The sequence below is a fragment of the Marmota monax genome, unplaced genomic scaffold (genome assembly GCF_021218885.2).
Source record: "Marmota monax isolate L192 unplaced genomic scaffold, Marmota_monax_Labrador192_F-V1.1 WCK01_AAM20220418_F8-fsc00004, whole genome shotgun sequence".
Taxonomy (NCBI): Eukaryota; Metazoa; Chordata; class Mammalia; order Rodentia; family Sciuridae; genus Marmota; species Marmota monax.
Window position 1 is genome coordinate 12,595,437 of NW_026692881.1, and position 27,852 is coordinate 12,623,288.

The 27,852-nt window shown below is 40.7% G+C and overlaps 1 protein-coding gene across 1 annotated transcript; it reads right to left on the bottom strand.

Annotated features, from left to right (window-relative positions):
- Positions 1-923: 923 nt before the first annotated feature.
- On the bottom strand, positions 924-24,108 carry LOC124096398 (ectonucleoside triphosphate diphosphohydrolase 1-like). Its single transcript, XM_046450239.1, has 9 exons — positions 24,097-24,108; positions 22,230-22,347; positions 20,436-20,586; positions 18,248-18,407; positions 17,313-17,552; positions 15,449-15,709; positions 11,472-11,585; positions 3,971-4,108; positions 924-1,748 (listed from the first exon to the last, which is right to left on the bottom strand). The coding sequence occupies exons 1-9, from the start codon at positions 24,100-24,102 to the stop codon at positions 1,542-1,544; spliced, it is 1,395 nt and encodes a 464-aa protein (XP_046306195.1). The 5' UTR covers positions 24,103-24,108; the 3' UTR covers positions 924-1,541.
- Positions 24,109-27,852: the final 3,744 nt, after the last annotated feature.

The window sequence follows — 27,852 nt, forward strand, 5'->3', positions numbered from 1 at the left end:
TAAAAATGGCTTGGTTATTCAACAGATTTAGGAACATTTGGCTTCTTGTTTCTGGGAGATCCTTCCTTCCCTCATCAGCTCAACAGTCAGTCCCCAGATCCAGACATGGACAGTGAGCCTGGTAGTAGTGAGAATAAGACATCACCACTCAGTGCCACTCAACAGGTAACTGTTGAATTCACAATCCTCCTGCTTCAGCCTTGCAGCAATCCTTAAAGGAAGGAAGCACAGGTTCTCTTCATGGCTCCATGATAAGGCCCATAGCTAGTTCTTTCACGAAATATTCCATGGAATAAGTAAAGGAAGCCCAAGTTTGGGTGACAGAAATGGTAACAGTACTTTCAGACTGGGTTCCTGGTCCATTTTGGTATGTAATTACTTTGATAGGGCAAAAGCATACCACTCCATTCTGATACCACCCTATCTATAAATGATACCTCTGGACAATAAAATTTGGCCTTCTTTTAAAACTCCACTGGTCCTCTTTGAAGTGAAGTTGATTAGCACATACAACTGTTAGCTGAGGAGTTTGTGGTTTTATTCTATTCAGGGATGGTCTTGTCTCTGCAACTTCTTGGTGATGAAATGTTAGTGAACTAATAGAGCTGATGTTTGCACAACATTGCAAATGTACTGATTGCCACTGAACTGCACTGAATTGAGTGTTCAGATGGTGAATTTTATGTTATATGTATTTTAATATAATGAGCTCAAAACTCCAAAGATGCATTGGAGGGTGCACTTTCCCAACCCTGACTTGTAACTGTATTTTTCTTCCCAGCATGTATACACCTATTTCATAGTTTGTCTTGAAATCTGAATGCCTATACATGTGTCTGCTTTTTAAAAATCTCCTGTGTGAGCATTCCACTTGGTAGCATTGAACATCACCTAGGAATATGTGACAAATTCACACCCCTATGTCAAGAGGATTAAGAATTTTATTAACTGCATGGACACACAGATCCCTTTGCAAAACTCTTTGGCCTTAGCACACGTTTGCCTACTCTAGAAAATTCTCCTGCCCTAAGGGGCAAGGCTGAGAAGGACATAGGGTCTGCACTCCCCAAAGGCATTGTATGGCTTTCTTAATAAATGGGAAGCAGGGGGTAGAGAGGGATCCTCAAAGAGTAAGACTGAACCAGTTTCTGGGATTCTTCTTTTAGCCACTCCATTTCCCAGCATAGGACTCAGGACTCTCAGTTCTTCCAGACATGAGTCAATATTGTTCTTTTATAAAGCAAAAATCATGAAAAGTGGCAGGTCTCAAAGACCTTCACAAGCACACAATACAAAGGAGGACTATGGTAGGTGGGAAAGACTCATAAAAGACAGCGTCTGTCAGGAAGTTCTTGAGGCAGAGGGTGGTGAATTATCTCCCAAGGAAATGCCTCAGCAGAAGCCAAGGAAGCTTTGTGCTAGTCAAGACACCCTGGCAGGCTCAGGAGGAGGCTGCTGGACACCACACACTGCTGGATGGAGGGAGGCGCTTCCTGGGCAGGTTTGTTCTGAGTCCAGGCAGAAGATTTCAGGTGCTCCTGCTATACCATTTCTTCCCAGAAATGTGCAGGCTTGTTAAGGATAAACAAGGCTGCAGTGATCTCTATGGCCAACAACAGGGAGAAGAAGAACATAAGGAACACATAAGTTGAGTGGGAGAGAGGTGCAGTGAATGGCTGCTCAGCTGGGATCATGTTGGTCATGTTCAGCATGTAGCCCAATGTCCACCCGGCGTTGGTGCCCCGGATCTGCAAGAGCAAGGAAAATGTGTTGTTTATGGTCCACGGAGATACTTTACAGGTTTCTTCCAACCTCACCCAGGACACCACAGCTGTCATGTTGACAGCATCCTGTGCAATTTTCTAAATGAACTGATTTCATAGTCTATTGGGAATATGGTTGTGGGGGAAATACAAGCAAAGGATTAGAAGAGAGTTTGAAGCCTCACTGCCATAGTCCCAAAGTCAGAAAGGCCTTTGGTGAGTGACTGCCCACTGCACTTTTGGAACTCTTGGCATTCTTATTCTCCTGCTTATATGAATGTGTGGAGTGGGGAAGAGGGATGAGGGGAGGTGAGAGGAAGCAGGTAAAAGGGTGAAGGAATAATGAATGTCTCTGGCCTTTTACACCTTTGTCAAGCCAAGTAACATCTGTAAATAATCAGGCCTTCTACATGATTCACTTAGGGGAAAGCTGTGGAATAATCCCAGTAAATCAACCTCACCAAGGTGGGCAGACTATGCACATGCATGGGAAGGTATCTTATTAAATGATAAAACACATGGTGATCCTCTTATAGGAATAATTTCCAGTCACCTCAGAACTTATTGGTATGTAGGGAATCTTTGAATGCTAAATGTGGAAATGTTTTTATTTCATGAGTTGTGCATGGCCACAGAAGAAGTATTAGAGGTACAGATAGAAGGAAAGAAGAAAATTAAAACCATCCACACATCACCACTCAGAAATTGCTACACTATTTGTGGCATATCTTTCCAGTGCTCTCTGAGAATTTTTTAATTATAAAGAAGTGGAGTTAAATTTTACATATAATAATTCATTTTAACAATCCCTAGAGAACATCCTCCAGGTTTATTAAGATAGTCCTACATTGTTTCCACTTCATTGTCCCTGGCATGAACTGCCTTATATATTCACTCTTACTCACCTTAGCCAGTCATTTCTAAATCCTAAAAATGGAGTAATTGAACACCATGATGTGCTCATTTTTAAGGCTCTTAGCACACATTGTCATAACAGTACATGTCCCTTCTCCCCCATACCTTTACTAATATTGGGGATTAATAATTTGTAAAATATCCACTTCCCTGTGGGGAATGGAAACCTTATCGGACTGCCTGTGTCAAGAAGGCTCCAGAGGTAAAGGAGTTATCACCCAAGCTTTAGAAATACCAGATCATGCACTGGAGTTCTAAGACTATAAATACAGTGCCTCTTACGTCACTCAAAAATATGAACTAGTGTCTTCAGAGAAACAAAATAGACTGTGATAGGATGAAAGGGAGTCTGAGATATTAAAATAAGGAAAACATTTGAGTTTGAGTTAGAGGGTCCATATTCAAAAGAGTGTACTCATACTACTGTATTTGGAGCAGCTACAATTTATGTTTTGATGTTTGTTTTGCTTGAAATCACCATATTTTAAATGGGGTTAAAATGTGTTTTCCCTTAGTGGACATAGTTTTAAAGCCTTCCGTAACACTGCTCTTGATATTGTCATCAAGCATGTTTCTCTACTCCTAATTACCTGCAGGTGGCACTATGGCAAAGCACAGCAGTGAAGTTGTCTTAGGGCTCAGGCTCAGCGTGACTTCTAAGCAACAGCCCCATTCCCAACCAGTCAGTTCCTTTCCTCACAGAGCGCTCAGATTGGTAAGTGTTGAAGCAACAACCAACAAGGCCTCCATTCCTTACAAGGAACCATGATCATCCTTTCTAAGTTTGTGCAAGGGGCTTTAGGAAGAGATTTTATTTTGCAGTTACTCCATACAGTCATGGTCTCTAATAACTTTATTTTATTTTATATGTTAATTTTCATGTGGTGCTGAGGATCAAATCCAGTGCCTCAGATATGCTAGGCAAATGTTCTACCACTGAGCCAGAACCCTGGCCCCTGGGATGGATTTTGAAGTCAGCACAACACAATCACTGTGGCTACTGAAATGATTTATATTAACCTCTCATTTTTTGTTTTAAGAGAATTAGCCACTGTTCTGTGGGCAGACAGGTACAACTGAGAATTCAGGTTGCGCTCCTTGGGGAGATGGCCATAGGTGGTTGATATTCCCAGCAGGGCTTCACATAGTATGGCAGCATGGGTTAGAGGTGAAATGGCAGAACAGAACATCAGGCCAAAACAAATCAGGTCAACTCCCATCATTTTCAAGACCCAAGCTTCTTTAGTAGCTACTACCCAACTTCCCCAGAACCCAACACATAGCCAATTTACCTTGCCCATAAAATGAATGTTTTCCCAGGTCTTGTTTGTGAAGTGATAACCATATGTAAAGAGGGAGAGGATGTAGATACCAGAAAAACAGTATTCACTCAGGTACTTCTCCTTTATTCCAGGAAAAGATGAACTCACCTAGAAATGAAGCAAAGTAAATATACTGTACAAAGGCACCTCTCCAAGTCTCTCTTCCTTATTACTAGACCTGATGAAGCAAGAAGAAAGGCCCAGCCCATGTGAGCCTAAGGCCAAGTTCTCCCAGTAGCTTTTCAGTACTGGAAATACTACTGAAATACCTCTTTCAGTAGGTGCAAGAATGTTTAGTTTAGAGTCTCCTAAGGAGGGTTTCTATTCCTCCATAGGGTCCTGTAAAATATTAATAGATGCTGCAAAAAAATTAGTTCCTGTGATCTAGAAAGTTCAGAAAAAGTTAATTTTAGTGTATTATTCTGTCCACTAAAGCTAGAGTTTTGCAGTCATATTAGCATATTAATATCTGTACGAAATATTGAAGTAAGAAATCCATTAACCTTTGTTTAATTGGAGTGTCCTATATGCTCTTGAGCAGAGGCTTTGGCTCAGAGTCTCTGTGAGCATTTAAAGGAAACAAATGCCTAAAATCCCTCCAACTCAGCTTAGACCCTGAACTGACAGTATCAGCATCCTCTGGGATCATGTTGGTCCTCACCCTGGAACTACCAACTCAGAATCTGCATTTTAAGACAATTCTCCGGTCATTTATGTGCACAATAATGTTTGAGAAACAGAGCTCTGGATCACACTTTTAAGAGGCACTTTGCTAAAGACTACTGAAAGTGCAGCAACTTACCTCCTGAATTCTCTCCTTACTTAACCTTTCTAAAAATATCTGATTCACATAAAGTCCTCACTCATCGTGTTGAGTCCTTGTTTGTTTATCCCACTTTCTACTGAAGATATTAAGAGCTGCCTGCCACTCCCTGCCCTTATCCATCTAACTGTTGTGATGATATAGCCTGCTCTCCTCCTCCTCCTGCCTTAATTAGAGGACAATAGGCTAGGACATCTCTTGGTCAGCCCAGAGTTCTGTTTGTAGCCCCATCTCTTTGCCCTTAAGATGGGAATTCCCTCCTGGACACCATGGACAGAGAAAGAACTAACATTTTAAAGATATATCATGTACTCAGAACTGTGCCAAATATTTTATATGTGGTACCTCCCTGCCCTGCCTTTCCCTAAATTTCTTGCCCTTTTTGAAAAACATATTGTCTGTAAGCCCTTCATGATAAAAACTCCCAAGATATTAGGTGTAGAAGGATCCCCAGCACAATAAAGGTCATGTAAGAAAAGCCCATGGCCAACATCATACTTAGTGGAAAAGGACTGAAAGCATTTCGTCCTAAGATCTGGAGCAAGATAAGGATGTCCACTTTTAGCAATATTAGTCTAAGTAGTACTTGGGTAGGCAGATTTTTTTTGGATAAGACCAAAAAAACTTGGATGACAAAAGCAAAAATATACTAATAAGATTATCTCAAAGAAGCTTCTGCATAGCAAAGGAAGCAACCAGCATTAAAAAGGAAATAACAGAATGGAAGAAATTATTTAAAAATTATTCATCGGACAAGGGTTAATATCCAGAATACACAAGGAACTCAAACAGCAGAAAGACCCAAATAATCAAACTAAAAAAATGGGCAAATGATCTGAATCCTTAAAGGAAAGTACACAAAAGGCCAACATGTATAGGAAAACAATGCTCAATTTTCTAATCAGGGAAGTGCACACCAAAATCACAATGAAATATCATTTCCCTCCAGTTTTAATGGCTATTATCAAAAAGACACAGAATAAATACTAGTGAGGAGACAGAAGAAGGGGAACTCTTATGTACTAATAGTGGGAATGTGAATTAGTATAGTCATTATGGAAAAAAGTATAGAGAGTTTTTAAAAAATTAAAAATTGAATTATTATATGATCCAGCAATATCACACCTGGGAAAATATCCACAGGAAATGAAATCATTACATCCAAGAGATATCTATAGTACTCCTTTTATGGTTTAGATATGAGGTGTCTCCCCAAAGCTCATGTAATGCAAGAAAGTTTAGATGTCAAATGATTGAGATATGAGAGTTTTAGCTTAATCAGTGCATTGGTCACTGATAGGAATTAACTGGGCGGTAACTGTAGGGAGGTGAAGAGCAGCTGGAGGAGGTGGGTCACTGGGCATGGCTTTGGAGTTTATATGCTGTTCGTGGTGAGTGGAGCTCTCTCTGCTTCTTGGTGCCATGTCCTGACCTACTTTCCTCTCCCATGCCCTTCTGCCATGATGTTCTGCTTTGCTTTAGGCCAAGCGATATTAAGTCAGATAACCCTGGACTGAACCTCTAAAGCCATGAGCCCCCAAATAAAATTTTCCTCCTCTATGTTGTTCTTGTCAGGTCTTTGGTTCAGGAGATTTGGGAACTCTTTGGATTTTGTGGCAGGAATTTTGAAAAGTTTAGAAGTGCAAGCTGGAAAAGTTTTAGTTGCAAGTGGACCTTGATGGGTGATTCTGGTGGAGTTCAGAAGACCAAAATGCAAATGGACAGCAAAGACTGAGCTCATGAGATTGCAGAGGAGAAGTAGAACTTTATTGGAAATTGGACTAGAGGTCATTCATGTTATATGTGGCAAAGATGTTGTTTCCATTTTGCCCATGTGCTGAGACTTTCCTGAGATTGAATTTAAAGGTGAAGAACTAATGACTCTGGTAGAGGAAATCTCAAAGTAGCACAGCATTCAGGCAGTATGGCATGGATACTGCTAGAGGCTGTTAGCCAAGTTTACCATGATACTCAGGAGCAGAAAGCAGAGCAGGAAGATTTGAAAACTTGCAGTTTGGCAAGAAAAATGGGAATCAAACTCTGGCTAAGGAAGGTGTGGTTGTTAGAGATATTAAAGCCACTAAAGAAATGGTGACAACAGAAATATACAATAGAAACAGACAATAGAAAATATGGCTTCAGGGCACCTCAGAAAATGGCAAGACCACACCCATCTCAGGATCAAGGATGTAAAATTTAAAATGCCTTTGAGAAGAGAGTATGAGGCCCCTGTTTGCACAGGGGCACCTAGGAAGATGTTTCACTATATTCAGCAATGCTCAGAGGTTGCTGCAGGAAGCTTGGCTACTGTTTAGATTGTGGCAGACCTGCGCATCCACCAAATGGTGCCAGTTCTGCAGGACTGCAGGAAGCTGGAGTTAGGGGTCTTGGAGGCTTCCACTGATATTTCAAAGGATAGCTTGGGAGCCTAGACAAAGCATAGCAGGTTTGGTTTCCTTATGGGCAGCCTCTGAAAGGGCAATGCCTGAAGATATGAGATGGAAGCCAAAGCTTCATTGCAGATCCCCAAGAATAAGAGATACCAGTAACCTGGGAAGTCTGCCAAGGAAAACTATAGGAATTGGGCAAAAGCCAAGAGACTTGCCTTGGACTTCAACCAGCAAGGCCAAAGGGCTAGAGGTACACAATCCCTTTGGAGAGAACATCATCATGTAATGTGCCTAATGGGGTACATGGAGCTAAAGGCTTTGTTTGCCCAGCTGGATTTTGGTCTTGCTTTGGTCCCATTCCTTCATTCAATGTGCTGATTTCTCCCTGTGGAATGGAAATTTTTACTCTGCCTTTATATATTGGATATATGTAACTTGCTTTGAATTTTTACAGGAGACAGCAGCTAAGAGTTTGCCTTCATCTCAGAGGAGAATTTTTGGACAAAGCTGGAGCTATTAAGACTATGGGGACTCTTGGAAATGGACTAAATATTTTTCATATTGTGAGGTGGTCATGAGCTTTTAGGAGCAAAATGTTGTGGTTTAGATATCATGTCCCCCAGCTATTTAAGCTCATGTGTGAGACAATGCAAAAAAGTTTAGAGGTAAAATGATTGGGTTATGACAGTTTAACCTATTCAGTGCCTTAATCCACTTGGATGGATTAATGAGGTGTTAACTCTAGGCAGATGGGATGTGGCTGAGGAACTAGCTCACTGGGGTGTGCCCTTGGTGGATGTATTTTATCCCTGGTGAACAGAACATGTTCTCTCTGCTTCCTGTTGGTTACATCCTCAGATGCTATCCCCTGACTCAGTTATGACTTGCCTTAGACCCAGAGCAGTGCAGCTGGCTGTTTTTAGACTGCAGTCTCTGAAACTGTGATCCCCAAATAAACTTTTCTTCCACTACATTGTTCTTATCAGGCCTTTTGGTCACAACAAGAAAAAACCTGACTAAAACGACTCTCATGTTTCTTGCAGGACTACTCATGATAGCCAGGATATGGAATCAGCTGATGAATGGATGAAGAAAATATGGTATATATGTATGCGTATACAAACACACACACAATGGAATATTACTCAGCTAAAAATGAATGAAATCCTATCACAGAAACATGTAAGAAACTTGAAGACATTATATAAAGTGAAATAAGCCAGGCAAAGAAAAACAAATATCACATGTTCTTACTCATTTCTGAGAATTAAAAAAAACTATCACATAGAAAAACAGAATAATAGTGGTCACTGGAGACTGGGAATTGTAGGGGTAGGGTAGACAGAGCTTAGATTAGGGACTTCAAAACAGACAGGAACAATTAGTCTGCTGCTCCATAGCTAGTAGGGTAACTACCTTATATTAATGTATGATACATTTCAAAATCCCTAGAAAGAAAGAACATAAAGGTGTCCAACACATAGAAATCATTAATATTTGAGGAGATGGAAATGCTAGTTACCCTGATTTTATCATTATACATTGCATACATGTATCATATTATCATACTGTAACACATAAATATGTACAAATATTATGTGTCAATAAAAAATTCCTCATGCTTAGCTGGGTATTCTCATACGAGTTAAATAGGAATCTCTGGGAGTGGAACCTGGTATCAGTTAACAAAAGAAACACAGTGAGATACCACCTTACTTCTCTTGGAATGACTATTATTAAAAAAAAAAAAAAAAGGACTGAAATGTAGTTCAAGAATAGAGTGCTTGCCTGGCACTGTTGGGGACATAAACTTGTCACAGAAATTATGAACAGTATAGAGATTCCTCAAAAAAATTAAAAATAGAAGTACTATCTGGTCCAGCAATTCCACTACTAAGTGGAATTACCCAAAGAAATGAATAAGTGTATACCCAAAGAAAATGAAATCAGTATGTCAAGAGACATCTTCACTCCTAATGTATTATTTATAGGGAATTTTTCTCCTTTTCCTTGTTTTTCTTCCCTTTTTTGATTTATTCTTTTTAGATATACATGACAATAGAGTGTATTTTGACATATTATACATAGATGGAGTATAACTTATTCTAATTAGGATTCCATTCTCGTGGTTGTACATGATGTGGAGTTTCACTGGTCGTGTATTCATATATGAACATAGGAAAGTTATGTCCAATTAATTCTACTGTCTTTTCTATTCTCACCCCCTCCCCTCCCTTCATTACCCTTTGTCTAATCCACTGAGCTTTTATTCTTTCCCTCCCCATTTGTTGTGTTTGCACCAGCATATCAAAGAGAACATTCTGCCTTTGTTCTGGCTTATTTCACTTAAAATGATAGTCTCCAGTTCCATCCATTTACGGCAATTGCAATAATTTCATTCTTCTTTATGGCTGAGCAATATTCCGTTGTGTGTATATACCACATTTTCTTTATCGATTCATCTGTTGAAGGGCATGTCAGTTGGTTCTATAGCTTAGCTATTGTGAATTAAGCTGTATAAACATTGATGTGGCTGCATCACTGTAATATGCTGATTTTAAGGGTATATGCCAAGGAGTGAGATAACTGGGTCAAATGGTGATTTCATTCCAAGTTTTCTAAGGAATCTCTACACTGCTTTCCAGAGTGGTTGCACCAATTTGTACATTTCCCCTACATCCTCATCAACATTATTCTTACTTATATTCCTATAATTGCCATTCTGGCTGAAGTGAGATGGAATCTCAGTGTAGTTTTAATCTGCATTTCTCTAATTGCTAGATATGTTGAACATTTTTTCATATATTTGATAACTATTCATAACTTCTGTGAAGTATCTGTCCAGTTCCTTTGCCCATTTATTGATTGGGATATTCATTTTTTCTGGTGTTCAGTTTGTGAGTTATTTGTATATCCTGGAGATTAATGCTCTATCTGAGGTGCCGGTGGTAAATATTTTCTCCCATTCTTTGCTGTGAAGAAGCTTTTCAGTTTGATACTATCCCACTTATTGACTCTTGATTATACTTCTCTCTTTAGAAGTCTTGTTGAGGAATTCGGTTCCTAAGGTGACATGATGGTTTACTCCCAAAGTTTATTGCAGTCTTATTCACCTTAACCTTGATAGGGGCTCACTGTAAGTATCCATCGAGAGATGAGTGGATAAAGACAATGTGATACACACATACAATAGAATACTAATTTGCCATTAAAAAAACATGAAAATCTGTCATCTGGAACACTATGGATGAACCTGGAGGAGATTATTTTGAGTTCAATAAACCAAAAACAAAAAGACAAATACTGTATGATCTCAATCATATGTTGAATATAGAAAAGTTGATCCCACTGAGTTGAGCAAGGAAGGGATTGGGGTGAGGGAATGAAGTATACCAGGAAAGATAGAGAGAGGTTATTACAGTTAGGAGGAATAAGTGCTGGTGTTCCGTTGTACAATAGGGTGACTATAGTTCAGAATAAGGTAGTGTATATTTCATAAAAGCTAGAAAGAGGATTTTGAATGTTATTCACCCCAACAACTGATAAATGTTTAAGGGGATGGATGCAATCACTATCCTGATTTGATCAACAATGTATACATATGTCAAAATATCACATGGTACTGCATAAAATGTATTGTTACTATGTACCAATCAAAAAAAACTTTATTTTTTTAAGTTGTTGATGGACCTTTATTTTATTTATTTGTATGTGGTGCTGAGAATCGAACCCAATGCCTCATGCATGCTAAGCAAGCGCTGTATCACTGAGTCACAACCCCAGCCCCCCCACCAAAATAAAACTTAATAATAAAAAAATTTAAAAACAAGAGAAAGACTTCTATGGGCCTTCTGCAATAGCCTTTCCTTTCCTGTGAAAAGGACAGCTGTATCTTATTCTACCTTCTTCTAAGTTTGAACAGAGATGCTAGAGCAGCCACCTGTGTCCATGAGGACATGACATGACTATAGAACTGCAGGTGCAATGCCTGAGACATAGATGAACTGCTAATCCCATGCCAGCAGCTGCTTGCTGCCAGACTTCACAGTAGGTGAGAAACACAATACCTTACATACGACATTTTATGTCAAGTTATCAAGGAATGTTGGTAAATTCATTCCTTGGCCCACCATCTGGGCTTATCTGACACATTTTCTAGATCTTGGTCAGGGCAGCACGAGGTCAGGAGCAGACTCACATCCTCCAAGCTGCAAGGGGCACAGTGCAACTGTGATGGCTACAGTCTCTAGGTACTTACCTCATTCCAAGGCTGAGAGCAGAAGTTTCCTATTCTCTTAATTGCCTCTTCCTGAGAGACCTTTTCTGATGTCAAGTTAAAAAAATCCATCACAAAATAGAAAATCGAAAATGCCTATAAGAGAAAATTGAAGTTTTAGGCTGTGTCCAACACATAGGAACACTGACTTGATCCCTGTGGGAGCTCATTTTTGGTTCAGAGAAAAGCAAAGATGCCATTTACAGGGTATTCCTGCTGCAAACAAGCCATATGCTTCAATTCCACTAAAATAATGGCAGTTTTTAAAGATGCATTATTAGTAACAAATCTGTATTCATATTAACTATTTGTCTAATTTAATAAAAATGAGTGTATGTATATGAGATCTAGTCAAGATGTTTTGTTTGTTTGTTTGATATTTCCTTCATTTCTGAAGCAGTCTACTAATGTTTTAGTAAAGTTCACATTCCACTTTTACCAGAATTCCAAAGGGGGGAAAACTCAGAAAGTTAGCACAAAATAAAATTTGTGTATAAATTAACCAAGGAGGCTGTGTTAAAAAAAATCTTAAATACTTATTGTAAAAAAAGTTACACATGGAAGCTGGACTGAGAGATCAGTGCCCACATTCCCCATGTTATTCAGTGGTCAACTCTGTGTATATGTGTGTGTGTGTGTGTGTGCGCGCGCACGCGCCCACGTGCACGTGCAAATACATTTCAAATGTTCTTTATTTCCAGGTCTCCATTGAATCTGTTTCCGTCCTTTCTTGTTTATATAAATTGCACCATGTGATCTCAAAAGCCATTTCCCCAATTACCTCCAAAGTAATTCCCAGAGATGTTCCATCTTGTTGGTGTTTCTGTTTTGCCTGTCACATTGGATTCAACCTAGTGACAAGGGCCACAATGTAGGCAGACACAGCACTAACAGTTTTTAATACTATATTTACAGACGAAGAATTAGATCATCAGGGACACTTGCAATGGTCCACAAACTCTCCTCCAACAAATGCTCTGTGGTTTGAGAACACACAAGATAACTCCTTCCGGAAATAATGGAAATGCAACTGGATTTGGTGTTTCAAAAAGTTATGCTTCAAGTTCCTGGCCTTGGGAATGGGAATTTCTTCTTTTTAAATTATTTTTATCACTCCATAATAGTTATATGTAACATTAGGATTCATTGTCTCACTTTATACATGCATGGAAGATGATTTGTTCCAAATCAGTCCTCAGAACAGTGAGGTCAGAGGAGAAAGAGCTAAGCTCTGTCAGCACCTCCCTGATGCTAGGGCCCACTTGACATCTGCTGTATTGGTGTTATGAGCTGACTCTGACAGGCAAGAGGTGAACATGAAAACTTCAGGATTTTTGTGATGTAGTTCATGTCAGTTTGGGAGGCAGAAATAGACTGGGGTGGGAATATTTACACTATGGAAATTGGCAAATGCTACAAATCAGCTCCCCATCCCCAGTAACCACTTGTCCAGCATATCCATTGCTCATAACCAACTGCCAGTGAAACAGGGAATATAGTTTCTAATTTTTAGAGAAAAAACAAGCAAAATATTTACAAAGAGGACCACTCCCCCACCCCCAAAAAAATATCTGAAACGGAAAAAAATTTCCAAAACATGGGTAAGTATCAGACAGTGACCCTGAGGGATGTATCCAGAGAAGAAAGAGGCTATGCAGAGGGAGACAATGAGCTAATCCAAGGGGGCTACCAAATAAAGGTTTAGAAGTCAGAACAATCTCAACAAGAGACCAAGAAAACAAACATAAAAGCCTCTAGGGGGAGCTCAAGGGCCCACCACCTTTTCCAGCCATTACTTCTCCCTACCTGGATTGCAGAAATCACATTCAGAGGCAAAAAATTCCATTCCCTCAAGGAAGAAGGGTTTGCTCTATGTTGAAGGCAGGAATTAAGCCATGTTTCCCAGGAGGCAAAGCGTTCAGAGACATTAAAACGTCAACTCCTTAAAGAGGGTATGTTCCTTTTCCTTTACATTTACTTCCTAGCAGTGACTGGAGTTAAACAGGCCCTTGGCTGTCTCCAGCTGCCCTCACCACTTGCCTTCCTCTTGTGGTACCCTCCTTCCTCCTCCAGAAGTTTGATTCAAGGCAAGGGAGGACCCTGGCCCAAGAAATCCCATGGTGGGCAACCAATGCCAGCTCAGTTACAGAATATTCAAATGAGGTTCTAATTTGTTCTGAACTGGAGGTTGGAGCCAACTAATAACCAAAGCTATTGCTCTGCCAGTGGTTTTCTAGTGATGTGCTTTCCTCAGGATTCTTGAGGAGAGGGAAGCTGTAGTTGGGCCATGATTAAAGTAAGCCTGGATCCATGGCACTACCTCCTGCTGCTTTCCCAGAGACCAAAGGAATGAGGAGCTGAAAAGTTTCCCCAAAAGCCAAGACTTAAGTCAGGTCTGAGTACCATCAGTCCTGTGCTGTCTCCAGGGAGCTCTTTCTGTGACACTTGCTGGAATCCTCAAGGGGAAGTGAACCCCCCATTCTCACATGCTGATCTGTTTTGTGAAAGGGAGAAAGAGTAGTCAAGACAGATAAAAGCCCTTGTTTCTTTGGATGCTGCCTCAAATGAATATAAACAATGTTTGCTCCATAACTGGCACTTAATAAATGGTAGTGAATTTTGCAATATACTCCTAAACTGTTAATGCAGTAACACTTGATCTCCAGAAACATGACATGTAATTTGAATAATGAGTAAGTAGATCAGGGGCATCTCTTCTGCTTCTGCTCACTTTCTTCATCTTCTTCTGGAACAATTAGGAAAAGAAGGATTTTGGAATTAAATAATTTCCCACTCTTCAAAATGTAATCAAAATGATAGTATTGTCAATTCTTCTTTGGGATATCCTGAGTTTCTACTTATTAAATGTCTATTTAGGGGAAAACCCTCAGCTGAGTCAATGTGTGATAGTAGGAGCAAATGTGACTCCATTTTGTTTTATGACTTCATCCTGTAAAACAACCATGCCAAGTAGAAGAGTCATGACTGGAGCAAGATGTTCTTTTCCTTTTGCTATAAAAACCTTTAAGAACACGGAATTACCTAATGGGGTATTGTTTCTGTAACTAGGGTAATGGGGCTCTGTTTTTGTAACTTGGGTGACTGGGCTAACTGTGATTGGTTAGGCTTCCCTCCGCTTGACTGCACTGTCCCGCTTCTGTAACCTGGCTTGCTTGCATTGGCTAGACCCCCCCCCCCCCCGAACATCTCTTTTGCAGTTTTCAGGCTTATAAGGAGTGCCCTTGCAATTGTTCGAGGCTGATCAGGGGAACAGATTTATGTTCTGGTCAGCCACCACCGGTGTGCTTCAATAAAGGCTTGATTCGATTATACATGAGTGGTCTGGAAGTCAGTTTATGAAACCCTGGGACGAAGCTTTAACTATAACAAATGTCCCACAGACATTGGGGAGCCACTTGTAGCAGACTCTAATGGGTTCCAGCCCCTACTTCTTTCTTGGTTATACAATAATGATTTTATCCAGATAGAGATAGCGATATCCTTAGGAGAGACTCCCCAGGAAATGAACCATAATTAGTGTAAACCAACCATATTATTGAAAATTTCTCCTTTATCACAAAAAATTTTAGTATATGCATTTCACGAAGTTCTGGTCAACGTGATCTGAAAAGATATCTGTAGGTACTCGCACATAATGGCAGAGGGACATATACAAGAGGAACCTCTTAACGTCAATCCTGCGTTGGCGTTGATGTGGTGATGTGATGCTTGGAGCACTAGTTGCCATCTTAGCACTACAAGAAGGTCAAGAAAATGATGAAGACACTGATCCCATGTCCCTACATTGTTGAGCCAAAAAACTAACCTTGATTTATTTCAGGACATTATGATGTGAGATTAAAAGAAATCCTATTATTTAAGCTCTCTATAGACACATATTCTATAACCTTCAACCCAAATCATTCTAACCAATATAACTTATCATTTCACAAACTTACCCCAAAACTTCCTTGGAATGGTGGCAAGAAAACCCCATTGAAGGCACACTGGGAATAAGGGCAGTAACTGGTGTTGAAGAGTTCAAGAATGCTTTGCTGGCATTGTTTATAGTTTCCAGTACCATGGATTTGAAACTCATTAAACGGCAGAATCTTCTTAAATCTCCTGGTGCAAGGGGTCTCGTAAAGCGCTTTTACTGTCACTACTTCCTCATACCCAGGATGAAAGCATGGGTCCTTGAGGACTCCATCACTCAACACCTGAATGGAAAAAAAATCACTTGAAGGAATCTTGTGAATGTTGGGGTACAAAAGCCACAATCCTACTTCATTAATTGTGTAGGCATAGTACAAAATGGCAGCACATAGAATTGGTATTATTATGCCCCTCCCTGACTTTTTCATGCTTGGAAATCAGTTTAAAAAACAGTTTCTACAACAGACACCAGAAGTGGTACTACATATTAATGTTCTGAGCTATTTACAGGATGTTGATATAGTTAAAGCTGGACCCAGAAGTACGATTAGTTGGGAATGTCCCTGAGTTCCTAGGGCTAAATCACATAAAACAGGAGGAAGGAAAATTCTCAAGACTCTCAAAAACGGGAGGCTGAGGCTCCTCACCTCCCCAAGCAGAGAATCAGAAACTCCAAGAGGTGGAACATGTGTTAGGTCTTTTAAACCAATAGAATCCAGTGATTTTTAACCCTTAACCCTACAGAGAAGAAATGAGGTGGCTATGGATAAGAAATTTAGTGGAATTCTGAGGATCAGTGGGCCATTCACAGTGGCATCTGCTCCACGATGATCTTCTTACTAATAGTGGTTTTGAGAATCAGAGATGGGGAGATGAGAGAACTAGTTGTCCTTCCAGCAGAGACAGAGACCAGCTGGATATGACAACCTTGCTCTGTGTTTATTTGTCAGGATGTGCCTGATACTCTCATGATGTGGAGTGTTGTCGGGAGCTGCCCTGGATGCAGACACCTTTAAGTTCTGATGCACCAGGTTCTACCAATTGTTGCTTTTAGTCTGGCACAGTAGTGCCAGGTCCCAGTAACTTGGGTGTCACCCTGATGGGTTGAGATACACTCACCTATTCCTTTGTAATCCTACCCCTTTGCCCTTTTGGGGATAAAATACTCCATGGAACAGCCTCCCCCAATAAAACCCAGATTCAAGGCATGCTCTCCCTCTTTTTCTTGCCTGACTTGCCTCCTTTGTAAGCTGGGTCAGAGGACCCATCGCAGAACCCAAAGAAAAAGGTATTTCTCTATCTCTGTGTTGACTATTTCATGCCAGCCCAATTCACCTGGAGTGACCCCGACGGTTTAGTTGTATGTTGTAACAGAGTGTTTAACTTTTCTTGTGTTAAAAAATGCAAAAAGCATACAGGAATAAGATTTAAAGTGTTGATTAATAAATTCCGTGTTTTTCCTGAAGTGTTTTTTTCTCTTCCTCTCCAGGTCATTCCAAACAACCCTGTTTTCTGTACTTTGTAGAAAAGGGAAATAAAAAATGGCATAGAAGACCATTTGCTTATAAATTGCAACAACCTACCCCTGAATGATACTCTAGCATGCAGTTTTCATTACCAATCCTTCGGGGTGAGAAATTAATTGCTAAGGGAAAAAAATGTGTGGTTTCCTTGGAGATAGTGCAGTAAACAAACACAGGAGGGGATGTCTGGATGGAAGAATTCATAGGGGTCCACCAGGTATAGCTTGGTATCTTGCCTGAAAGGGTTTGGAAAGTACAATAACCAGCTTCAGACCAATTACAGAATTAGAAAGAGAAAATAACAGGATGTGAGGGCTGGAGGACCAGATGTGGAAAGGGCAGGTCTGAATTCAGTAACACTTACCTGAATGTCCTTGGCCAGTTTCTGCCAGAGTGCTTGATCCTTCCCATAGCACAAGAAGCTATGTGTGTATACATAGTAGTCCTTGCCATACAGGCGAAATTGCAGAGAGTTTTCTGGGGACTCCATAGTGTGGTTTTTAGGCACAAAAGTAATTTGTGTAGAGTCTGACCCAAGATTCAAAACTCCAAAATTTTTCTTGTGTTTGATTCCTTCAAAGAACTGATTGTACCATTTTGATTTCTGAAAAAGAGGACAGTCACCAGCACTAAAGGTCTCTGGACAGTCAGCTTTTCACCATGTTTCTTAGAGTCAGGGATTCCTAAAGCAGAGAAGCAGGGGCAGAAAGGTAAGGCATAGGGCACTGAGGTTCCTGAGTCTGCATTAGATCAACAGCAAAAGGAGAGGGGCTTTGACATAGTACACACTGCTGTGACACAGAAGCATTGTAACAAGTGCTACAAAAAAGGCGTCTAGGACCAGGCATACTCAAGTTCATCTCCCACCTTAGTCAGTAATTACAGTGTGACCTTCAGCACAATAATTACCCTCATTATGCATCACCACCCACCTCTAAAATGGCAGAGTCCTCTTAAATTTCTTGGTGCAAGGAGTCTTGTAAAGACCTCAGACTGTCGTTTGAGGATGAATTCTCTCAGCACAAGTAAGTGCTAGCACAGCACACAGCAATCAGCCTAGGCAAGTACTAACTGCTCTTACTTTTAATGATAGACTTTCTTTTCCTCTGTCTCCCAGAGATGAAGACTTCCCTAAGGAAGTTCTTGACAGGCAGCTATTCCTCCAGTAATTCTTACAAACATGGGAATAAATTCATGGCACTTTTTCATCCATCACTCACTCTGGATGAAATATTGCCTGAGAGAACAAGGTCATGGACCCCTAGGGAGCCATTTCCATGGGTGGTGTGAGGTGATCACCTGAACGAAATGGCCAAGCAGATAGTTGATAGTAATCCAGCCATAGGCACCTTCCTCTTGGCCAGTGATGATCTTGGCACCATGGAAGTTAAACGGGTAGTTGTTGAGGCTCCTTATCACTGCAGCCATGACCTTGCCAGCCATTCGATCACTTGCCATCCTACACCAAAGAAGAGGTGGCGTTACCATCTTGGTCTTAATAATTACACCTACTTATTCCAGCTATGTTTTCCACATAATGCTGCAAAGAAACAAACCAAATATGCTGGAATAAATGGAGACATGGGGATCCCCACACATGGCTCACAGAGGAACCCTCCTTTGGGATGAGGCTGAGCTAATCTTTTTGTCCCCTTAATTCAAATCTCTCCAATCCTTGAGTAGGTTAGTCTTCCTAAAATAATATTTTTGCTCTTTTGCTTCCTGGATCAAAAAATCAAATGTTCTAGAAAGATTGTGGTGGTGGTAGTTGGGTATTTTGTCCATGCCTAGAGCTGATGTTTGTGATATTAGCAACTATGGTGACTCTTAGTTGATTACACAAGTTAGTCTGTGCTTGAGGTTTTCAATTTGGACTCTGGTAGAAAGCAGGTGGCAAGTCACCTGGGACATAGTCGACTTCTACTGCTTCCAGACTGGGAAATACCTTCCTCATACTATCACTAGTTCTTGGGTCCATTTGAGACCTTGAGACCTAAGAAAGGAGTTTTCCGGAGTTGTCATAATGAAGATGAGATGCACCGGTTTCCAAGACCTAGGCTAAGCAACACTGAGAGCCTCCCGGTGAGAGGATGTACCTTCCAACTCTAACCTCTCATCTGAATGCCTCCCATACCCACTACCTGTGCCTCCTTTACCCTTGCTTCCCTCCACTGCAATCTATCTTCTCTACCAGCGTCACCAATTGTGTAACTTTTTTAAGTGAGTTTCCACTGTCTTCAAGATAAACTCTAAATTTCACATGGTCTACAAGGCCTTCTCAGAATCCCATTCACAACTCTGGCTCTGTCCCTTACCAGGCAGACTTGGGACCTTGGGTGTTACTCAACATTTGTGAGCCACAGCTTCCTTATCTGGTTAGTAACAGTTAATCATATCCTCTACTTCATACTGTTGTTTTGGTGATCAAATCAAACAATGTGTGTCACGAATTTAGTGCACTTCTAAGAATACAGCAAGTGCTCAATAAATATTAGCTTCTACTATTATTATTTTACAACATGCACCCTGTCTCCTGTCTTTGCAGAGCTACTAACAGACCTGTGAATATGCCCTATTGCCCCACCACTGCACATCCTAGAACAAACTCCACACCAACTGCATCAAGTTAGCAACTTTGCCCTGCCTCTTCATTGCTGTATCACAGCTCTTAGAATGTGCCTGACACACAATAGGTGTTGAATAACAGTGGGTTACTGAACATGTGCTATCACTTGGTCTATAACACCCTTCCCTCACCCGACAAGTCCTCTTTTGTGACTCAGCTCATATATCTCCTCCTTGCACAAGTCTTTCTGAGGGCCTTTCATCCTGAGCAGGACAAATGCTCCCACAGGAGCTCTGATCATTCCTCTGTAAAAGAAGTGATCACACTGGGTGGAACTATTTCCTTGGGGCTGAGTCACCTTCATCTATATTCTGGACAAAGTAGGCACTCATGAGCGATGAATGAACAAGTAAACAAATAATGCAACTAGGTGACCAAGTGTTGACCAATAAAGATGTGCTTGTTATAAGTGTCTTGGGACATCTGTGGGTCTCCTCTAGTCTTCCTACATCCAGATATTGATTGACTAATTCTGTGTCTCCAAATCTCAGAGCACACAGGCTCAGTCTTTCTCTCTGTGTGTCTCTTCCCGCTTGAGTTTACTATGGGCAAATGGGCAAGGCTTTTTTTGAGAAGTGGTCTCTTTAATTTTCCCCAGGATGACCTCATACATCCTCTCTCAGCATCCTTAGTAGCTTGGATTTCAGGCACATACTACATGGCTGATGCAAAGCTTCTTTACATACTCAAAATCTTAATATATATTTACTATGCTTTGGGGGGGTTTTACTCACTTATTGAAATTTTCTTTCTTAGGTGTGGGCTTTAGGATGCGTAGCATTTGGAGTGTGGAAGTGTGGTTATCTCTTATAATTTCAGGGGCTCTGGTGCTGCCTCTCTGAACTCCACATCCTACTATACCTGAGCAACTGCATGCCTGCGCTGGCTCCCATGTAAACAGGTGTCTCTTGGTGCTTGGACATTGGAATCATTTTCCTGGCCTTCTCCATGCATTGTGTCAGCCTTATAGTTATATCATTTGGTCTTCTATAATATGCTGCGATTCCAGCACCTAGGGAAGGATATGAAAGATGACAACCTTTTTTTAAAAAGGTATAGGACACACCTTGACAATATCAGAGCAAATTATGTTGCTGCTGAGAAAATACAAGAAAAAAAATCAATTTCCTGATGTGATATATATTAAGTTGCTGTACTTAGAGACTAATTCACCGCATCTAGCATTGTTATGATTTAATTTTCAAATCTGGCAGTGAGTCCATCTGGTGTTTGATAGTTTTGCCACTGGATGGCACAATTTCATGTAATTGAATAACATTGTCTCAGATTTTGACATGGATTTTAGAGTGCTTCTTTATTTGATATTTCTGTATTTTTATGCCACAATGTTATAATTAGCAACCTTAGTTCCAAGAAAAAATAAAAATGACATTTATAGCAAAAATTAAAATAAGCACAAGATATACTTGCTTCTAATGGAAAGGTAGAAGCTGCTATTGCATGCAGTCATGGGCAGTGCCAAATATTTCTGAGTGGTTTTTTTTTTTCTTTCATTAGCAAAAACAGGAATAGAATCCCGTCTCTTTAGTGACTTTCCCACCCCAAAACTTCAATAAGTGAAGCAGATAATTCACAGGTTTTTAAACAGCCCATTTATTTAACAATAATGAGAAAATCAGCTCTAAGTTACCAGCTATTTGGATTCAGAAAACCAGAACTTAGTGCCCCCCATATCTCTCTCTCTCTCTCTCTCTCTCTCTCTCTCTCTCTCTCTCTCTCTCCCCCCCTCCCCCCCCTTCTCTCTCCCCTTTGGAGAGGGGAAATTACTGCATTTATTAAGCCAAATACTCATGCACTCATGGGATGACCCTTAGAACACAGACATCTATTAGATTAAAAAAAAAAAGTTTGTAAGAATGGAAGGCAATGAATTCAAAGCCAGCAAAATGAGAAATTTGGACATTAACAAATGCAAAGTATGGGCTGGGACTGTAGCTCAGTAGAAGAGCACTTGCCTCTCACGTGTGAGACACTAGGTTCTATCCTCAACACCACATAAAAATACATAAATAAAGATATTACGTCCATCTACAACAACAACAAAAAATATTTAAAACATCCTAGGACATCCAGCCACTGACTATTATGATTTCCTCTCCTGGAAACATCTCCCATGGGAGATGAACAGCTCCATTGCTTACTAGTTCAAGGTAACATTAAACAAGTGGTATGTGGTCTCTCTCAATCTTGGTGCCCTAATTTTTTAAAAATGGGAAATAATACCTACCTCAATGGGAGACTATAGGATGAAATGAAAGTACACTTTTAGTTCTTGGTCAGTGCAAGACATACAGAAGTGTTCTGTTGGTGGGAACTGCTATTACTCGATTATTTCTATCGTGTGTGTGTGTGTGTGTGTGTGTGTTGCTGGGTCCTTGTGCATTCTAAACATGGCACTCTATCACTGAGCTACACCATCAACCCCTCAATTATTTATAGATTTGCTTATTCTTCAAGGGCTTGATCATTAAGGATTTTGATATTTTTATAATCACAAAAAGTAACAGTAGCAGCTCCATGGTGTTCTTCATCCAGTGTCCTGTATTTGGTTCTCCTTTTCCTCTTCTGCTCTGCTTGCATAGACTCTCGTGTTCCCACATTCCACCGTCTTCCCTTCCCTTTTCTTCACCTTACCGGACACTTTGCATTCTTCTATCTGTTGCACTATCCCTGTGTCGTTCTCCTTTTCAGATGCCCAGCTAAAGATGTACAAACTTGTGTGAGAAGAGCCTGCATCCAGCACAATTCCATACTGAAGGCAAAACAAGACAAAAACTTATCAGAATCACATCATTCTTCTCCATATTCAGCTTGCAACAGGAATGAGACAAGGATAGGGTTTTCAAAACCACAAGGAGAAAGCATTTTGACTTGAGAGGAACACTGGGTCAGGTTGGAGGGCTAGAGTTACCTGGATCACTAGAGTTACCGAGACACCTGTTATGGTTTGGATGTGAGGTGTCTCCCAAAAGCACACGTGTGAGACAAACACAAGAAGGTTCGGAGGAGAAATGATTGGGTTATAAGAGTATTAACCCAATCAGTGAATTAATCCCCTCTGGGGGATTAACTGAATGGTAACTGAAGTGGTAGGGTGTGGCTAGAGGAGGTGGGAATCAGGGCCAGGCTTCACCAAGGGTAGAACCTGAGTGGAAATATTAGTTAGAAACTTCCTAGGTCATTCTAAGGTGCAGCCAGAATTCAAATCCACATGCTGAAGTTCCTGAGACACTATGGAATGAACAGAAAGCAAAGTTCTGTAGTAGTTGCCAGACTCATCTACACACTGAAACCACCTGAAGAGCTGCACAGACCATGATGCCTGTGCCCCCAGCACCAGATACTGTGATCTAATCGGTCTGGTATTTGGCCTGGGCTAGGGATTCTTTATGAGATCCTTTGTGATTCTATTGTGCAGGAAAGTTTGGGAATCACTGTTAATACATTGAAGGCTTCACTCCAATAATCAGTACATTCTTCTAATTTTAATTCAGTGAATACAGAATTTGTTTCAAAGAGAGGCATAGAAAATACTAAATATACTTGCTTTTTAATTATGTCATTAACTATAAAATTGGACTCAATACATTTTAAAAGATTCATGCTTAAACTTCATGAAGTAGGAGATTAAAGGAAGAAAGACTATGGGGGGAGGAGGAAAAAAGACAACTTAAAGAAAAAACTAGATGGTCAAAGGAGAGAGGGAGAAGAACAAAACCACACACTGCATTTCAGGAGTGCATTAAATGTGCCAGGCAGATGTTGTATGAAGCACAATAGTTCTGTAAAATAGGTGCTATTTTTATTTCCTCTATAGAGGTGAGAAGCTAGAGTAAAAAATGTTAAGTAATTTACAAAGCCAATTGGTGATAGAGCTTGCATTTGAATCAAAGTCAGACTCAAGACTGTATGCTTATGGCCTTATACATGGAAGGATAAGGAAGGGATGGAGAATACTTTTCAAACTGGTACTCCCTTTTAAGTAAACTTAACTATAAAGATGACACAAATCTTAGATATGTATCTCTGAAATTCTGCACATGTGCACATCTGAATAACCATCACCAAATAGAAGTCCAGCTGCAGAGGAATCTGTCCAGCTTCAAGATACAGAATATCAGGGTACAGAACATTTTCTAGTCGCCCAGTAGGATTCCTGATACCCTTTTCTCAGTCATTTTTGCCTCAAGGGTAACCACTTTCTTGATTTCCATCACCATTGATGAGTTCTGCCTGTTTTTGAGCTGCAATCAGCAGGACTCACATAGTGTGCTCCTCCTTTCTGTGTAACTTTACTCTAGCCTGCATCTGTAAGGTACATTCAAACTGTGTGTATCAGTACTTCTTCCTTTTCCATTGTTGCAGAATATTTCATTATATGTACATACAATACATTTATCCATTTGACTGTTGATGGATGTTGGGGTTGTTTCTCATTGGGGGATGTTGGCAGTATAGCTGCCAGGGACATTCTAGCACATTGCATTTTGTGGAAATAAGCTCTCATATTCTTTGGTATCTACCCAGGAGTAGACTGCCAAATGCCCATTTTTATCAGTTTGTACTCATTTTGGTTATATCCCTGAGCTGAATCAGGAGCAAAAAATGTCATGGAGATTAATGACATCTGCCATGGGCTTGGGTTGATAATATGGTGGCACATGCACTTTCTATGATCTCTATCCTAGAGAGAAACATGGAGGGAAGTATATGGGGAAGCAAAAGGAAGAGAAGCAAAGGAGGCACTTCTGAAATGTGAGCCAACCCTTGTCACACTCTGCTTCTTATTTCACTGAGGACCTCAAAATGTGGTCTGCCATTTGAAAGCATTTAATTTAGCTCTCACCCCACCCTGCCACTGCCATCCTCACATTGTCTTATCAAGTAGTAAGACTTAAAAACCTCCAGGGAGAAACTAGGACAAGAATGAGACCTCCCTGGACCAATAGGAATAGCTAAAGTAGGGCCTCTTGAGTGACCAACTTCAATGCACTTCACTACAGGCCAGGAAGCAGTACAGGACCCTTGAGTCTGTCAATCTTCACAGTGTTCCCTGCCTTCTCGTGCACCACAGGGAGCGCCTCTAGGCACTAGCATTTTGCCCTCAGACAGAAAATGAATTATAGACATACTTGGTTTGGGCAAGGCAAGCAAGCAGGCTGGACAGACTGCCCTGCAGCTAAGCTTATTGTCAAAGGAATCCCAGAAATGGCTTTAACAGGCTTTGGGGGAGAAAGGGACACGGATTGACTCAGGTACAGGGCCTCTGGAACCTTGGGAAACTTCCCAGGGTGCAGAAGGAGGCTCCAGGGGTTACACAGTAGAAAATTCTGTTGTTTCCTATCTGGGTTCCTGAATTCTTCCTGTCAAAAATTTTTCCAACCACAGGGGCACATGATAAAAGGTATTGAGGCAGCAACAGCAAGCCACTTTTATCTGGAATCTGGATAGACACGAGAGCCAAGTTCTACTAGAGCCAAGGGGGCCAGCCTTGCTTCTCTTAGCCCACTTCTCTAAGGTCCTACATAGTGAGGTGGTTGAGAAATGAAAGCATTTACTATATTTTGTTTGCAAACATTTGAGAAGGGGGCAGAGTGTATTTTTACTCAGGAGTTGAGGTCATTTCACCTTGTGTTTACAGCACACAGGAATGTTAACCTGTTCAGCTGCACCAAACTTCTCTTTTCTTCCTTCTGGAATCTTTTGCAGAATTAAAAAAAAAACATACAAACAACAAAAAAACTGGCATTTTTCTTGAGATAGCTAAAGCTTGCTTTTCTAGGAGCTCTTAGTTTGAGCATTTGGGTAATATGCTTTTCGTAGCTACAGGGTTCACTTGTAGACCAGGTAGCCACCACTTTTGTTTTCTTTCCAACACCACAATATTTTTTCCAGGGCATGTTCCAGAAAGCATGAGGCCTCCAAGCATCTCAGCATATAAAGCTTCCCAAAAGCTTAGGGAATGTCCCTGCTCTCTCCCGCTCCTACCTCACAAGCCTATTCTCTAGTGAATGTCTCAGAGAAGCCTAGCAGTGAAGGAACCCAGTGTTCCTCTGTGGCTCACACTTAAAACATTTCTAAAATCCCCTGTGAGCATGTCCTTCATATCAAAGAAAAAAATCAAAGATTCAAGTGGTGACATTCCCTTATTATTCTTTCAATATTATTTTCTATCTTAAGAGTATTAAAAGTTAATCACCTAGAAAATGAACAAGAAAAAATGACATTTATCATTCCATCTACATATTTTTATTATTCCTAAATAATAATGTATTAATTTTTCCTTCTAGTCTTTTTTCAATGCATATTTTAATACAGTTGTAACCTTACTGTACATATAACCTTATCCTAAGCTAATTTTGATCATGCACATGATTTTAGTGAGCATAACTGATCTTCATGAGCAATGTCTCATGAATAGAAGTGATGGTCTGGGAAGCAAAACCGTAGAAATGACCTTTCCTGATAGATAGACACATCAACACCCTTGTAGCCTTGTGAAGACATGTAAATGTGGACAGCAACAGATCCTGAGCGCACTGAGACTGGAGGTCACATGGAGGTAGGGCAGATACTCCTTGCGATGGAAATTCTACTTGCACAAATATCATGGTTCCAGGCTTCTGTGTAATCTCCTCGTTTAATACCCACTGTTGTACTGGCCTGCTTATAGCTGTCTATGGGCCACACAATCTCTACTCCAGTGCCATTTTGCAGAAAGCCCCTCACCTGAGATCCCCACCTTCTCTGATATCCTATGATTAGGATCTACCATTCTTATTGGAATACTTCTCTTTTTCTTCTAAAGACAGGACTAAACACCTTTGTGATTATGTATCTATGTGGCTATTTGATTAATGTCTATTTTCCCATTGGATATGAACCGATACGAGGGCAGGTCTACTGTACGTTCCATGATACAGCCATCATCCCGAGGCTACGTTCCATGGAGGTAGCTGTTGGGGGCCTCCATGAAGAAGAGCTAAGTATACCTCTTAAAGCCTTGAGTAAGAAGGTACTGAAATGGCATCGCATCCTCTGTGATGCTTGTGGACTTACCTCTGCTGGGCAAGAGAGGTGAAGCTCTGGGATTAGGCGTCACCCAATGGGACTGGGCTGAATTTAGCAACATATATTTTATCAATCACCTTAATAATGTGGGACTTCCAATTCTCTAATTTCTTTTTCTCTACTCCTAATTATAGTCTTCAGAATTGCAAAATAAATTCTTTTTTTTGCTTTTCTGAAGACAAAAAATTCCACACGTTATAAGTTTAACATCACTCGCTTTGTTCTATCTAATTCTTTACTTTTCACAAACCAATCCATAATATTCTGAAAAATTAAGCATGCTTGACTACTGAAGAGAAAGCCAAACCCACTAATTCTTATAATTCACCCTGGGGTGTCCCTGTCCCTGTTCATGCATCACCTGCCACAACATGCGACTAAATCAGTCAGGGTCAATCCAGGTGAATTAGGCTGGTGCTACATAATCCCACGGACACAGAAAGTAGCTTTTTCTTGGGGCTCAGTGATGGCTCCTCTGCCCCAGCCCCCACAAGGGAAGCAAGAGAGGCAGGCAAAAGAGAGAGAGCACACCTGAGACCATCCTATTTATTGAAGGGAAGACATTTGAGAAAGTTCAACCCAAATAAGGCAAAGGATTGGGTTTCAGGGGGTGTAGCGCAGTTCCATCCAGTGACGCCCAATCTGAGAGCTGCACCTCTCTTGTCCAGCAGAGGTAAGTCCACATGAATCGCAGCAGGTGCAATGCCAGCTCAGTACCTCTTTACTCAAGGCTTAAAGAAGTGTGCTTAGCTCTTGTTCATGGAGGCCCCCAACAGGTGGCAACTTTTAAGGAAGGCATGTGATTTCACATTGGCCAGTCTGTGTGCCAAAATGTGGGATGTTCATGCTAATGTGACAGTACGCCAACTCCCAGTGTGCAGTGGGGAGCAGGCAATTAAGGAGTAGATCCCCAGGCCCTGAGAAGGCACTAGGGGTGACAGTGGGTGACCAGGATCTCTAGAGGGTCCTGAAGCAAGGGTCTGCTTCCCACACTGATGCTCCCTGCTGCAAGGCAGGTCCTGTGCCCTTCACATCCAAGAAGGGAGCAGTTTTATCTATTCAAGATGTTCACTTTATCCACTGAGTCAATAAATTTTGGGAAGCCACCCCCCAATTCAGATGTTTTGTAAATACAGGAGATAATTAGAAATTATTTTGAAAACTTGTACTCTGATAAAATAGAAAA

Excerpts from the sequence above, each read along its gene's own strand:
- LOC124096398 (XM_046450239.1), bottom strand. Across the intron at positions 18,408-20,435 it reads GCAGGCATGCAGTTGCTCAG|GATGGCAAGTGATCGAATGG; the intron begins GTATAGTAGGAT and ends TCTTTGGTGTAG. Across the intron at positions 11,586-15,448 it reads CATTCCAAGGAAGTTTTGGG|GCATTTTCGATTTTCTATTT; the intron begins GTAAGTTTGTGA and ends TTTCTCTTATAG.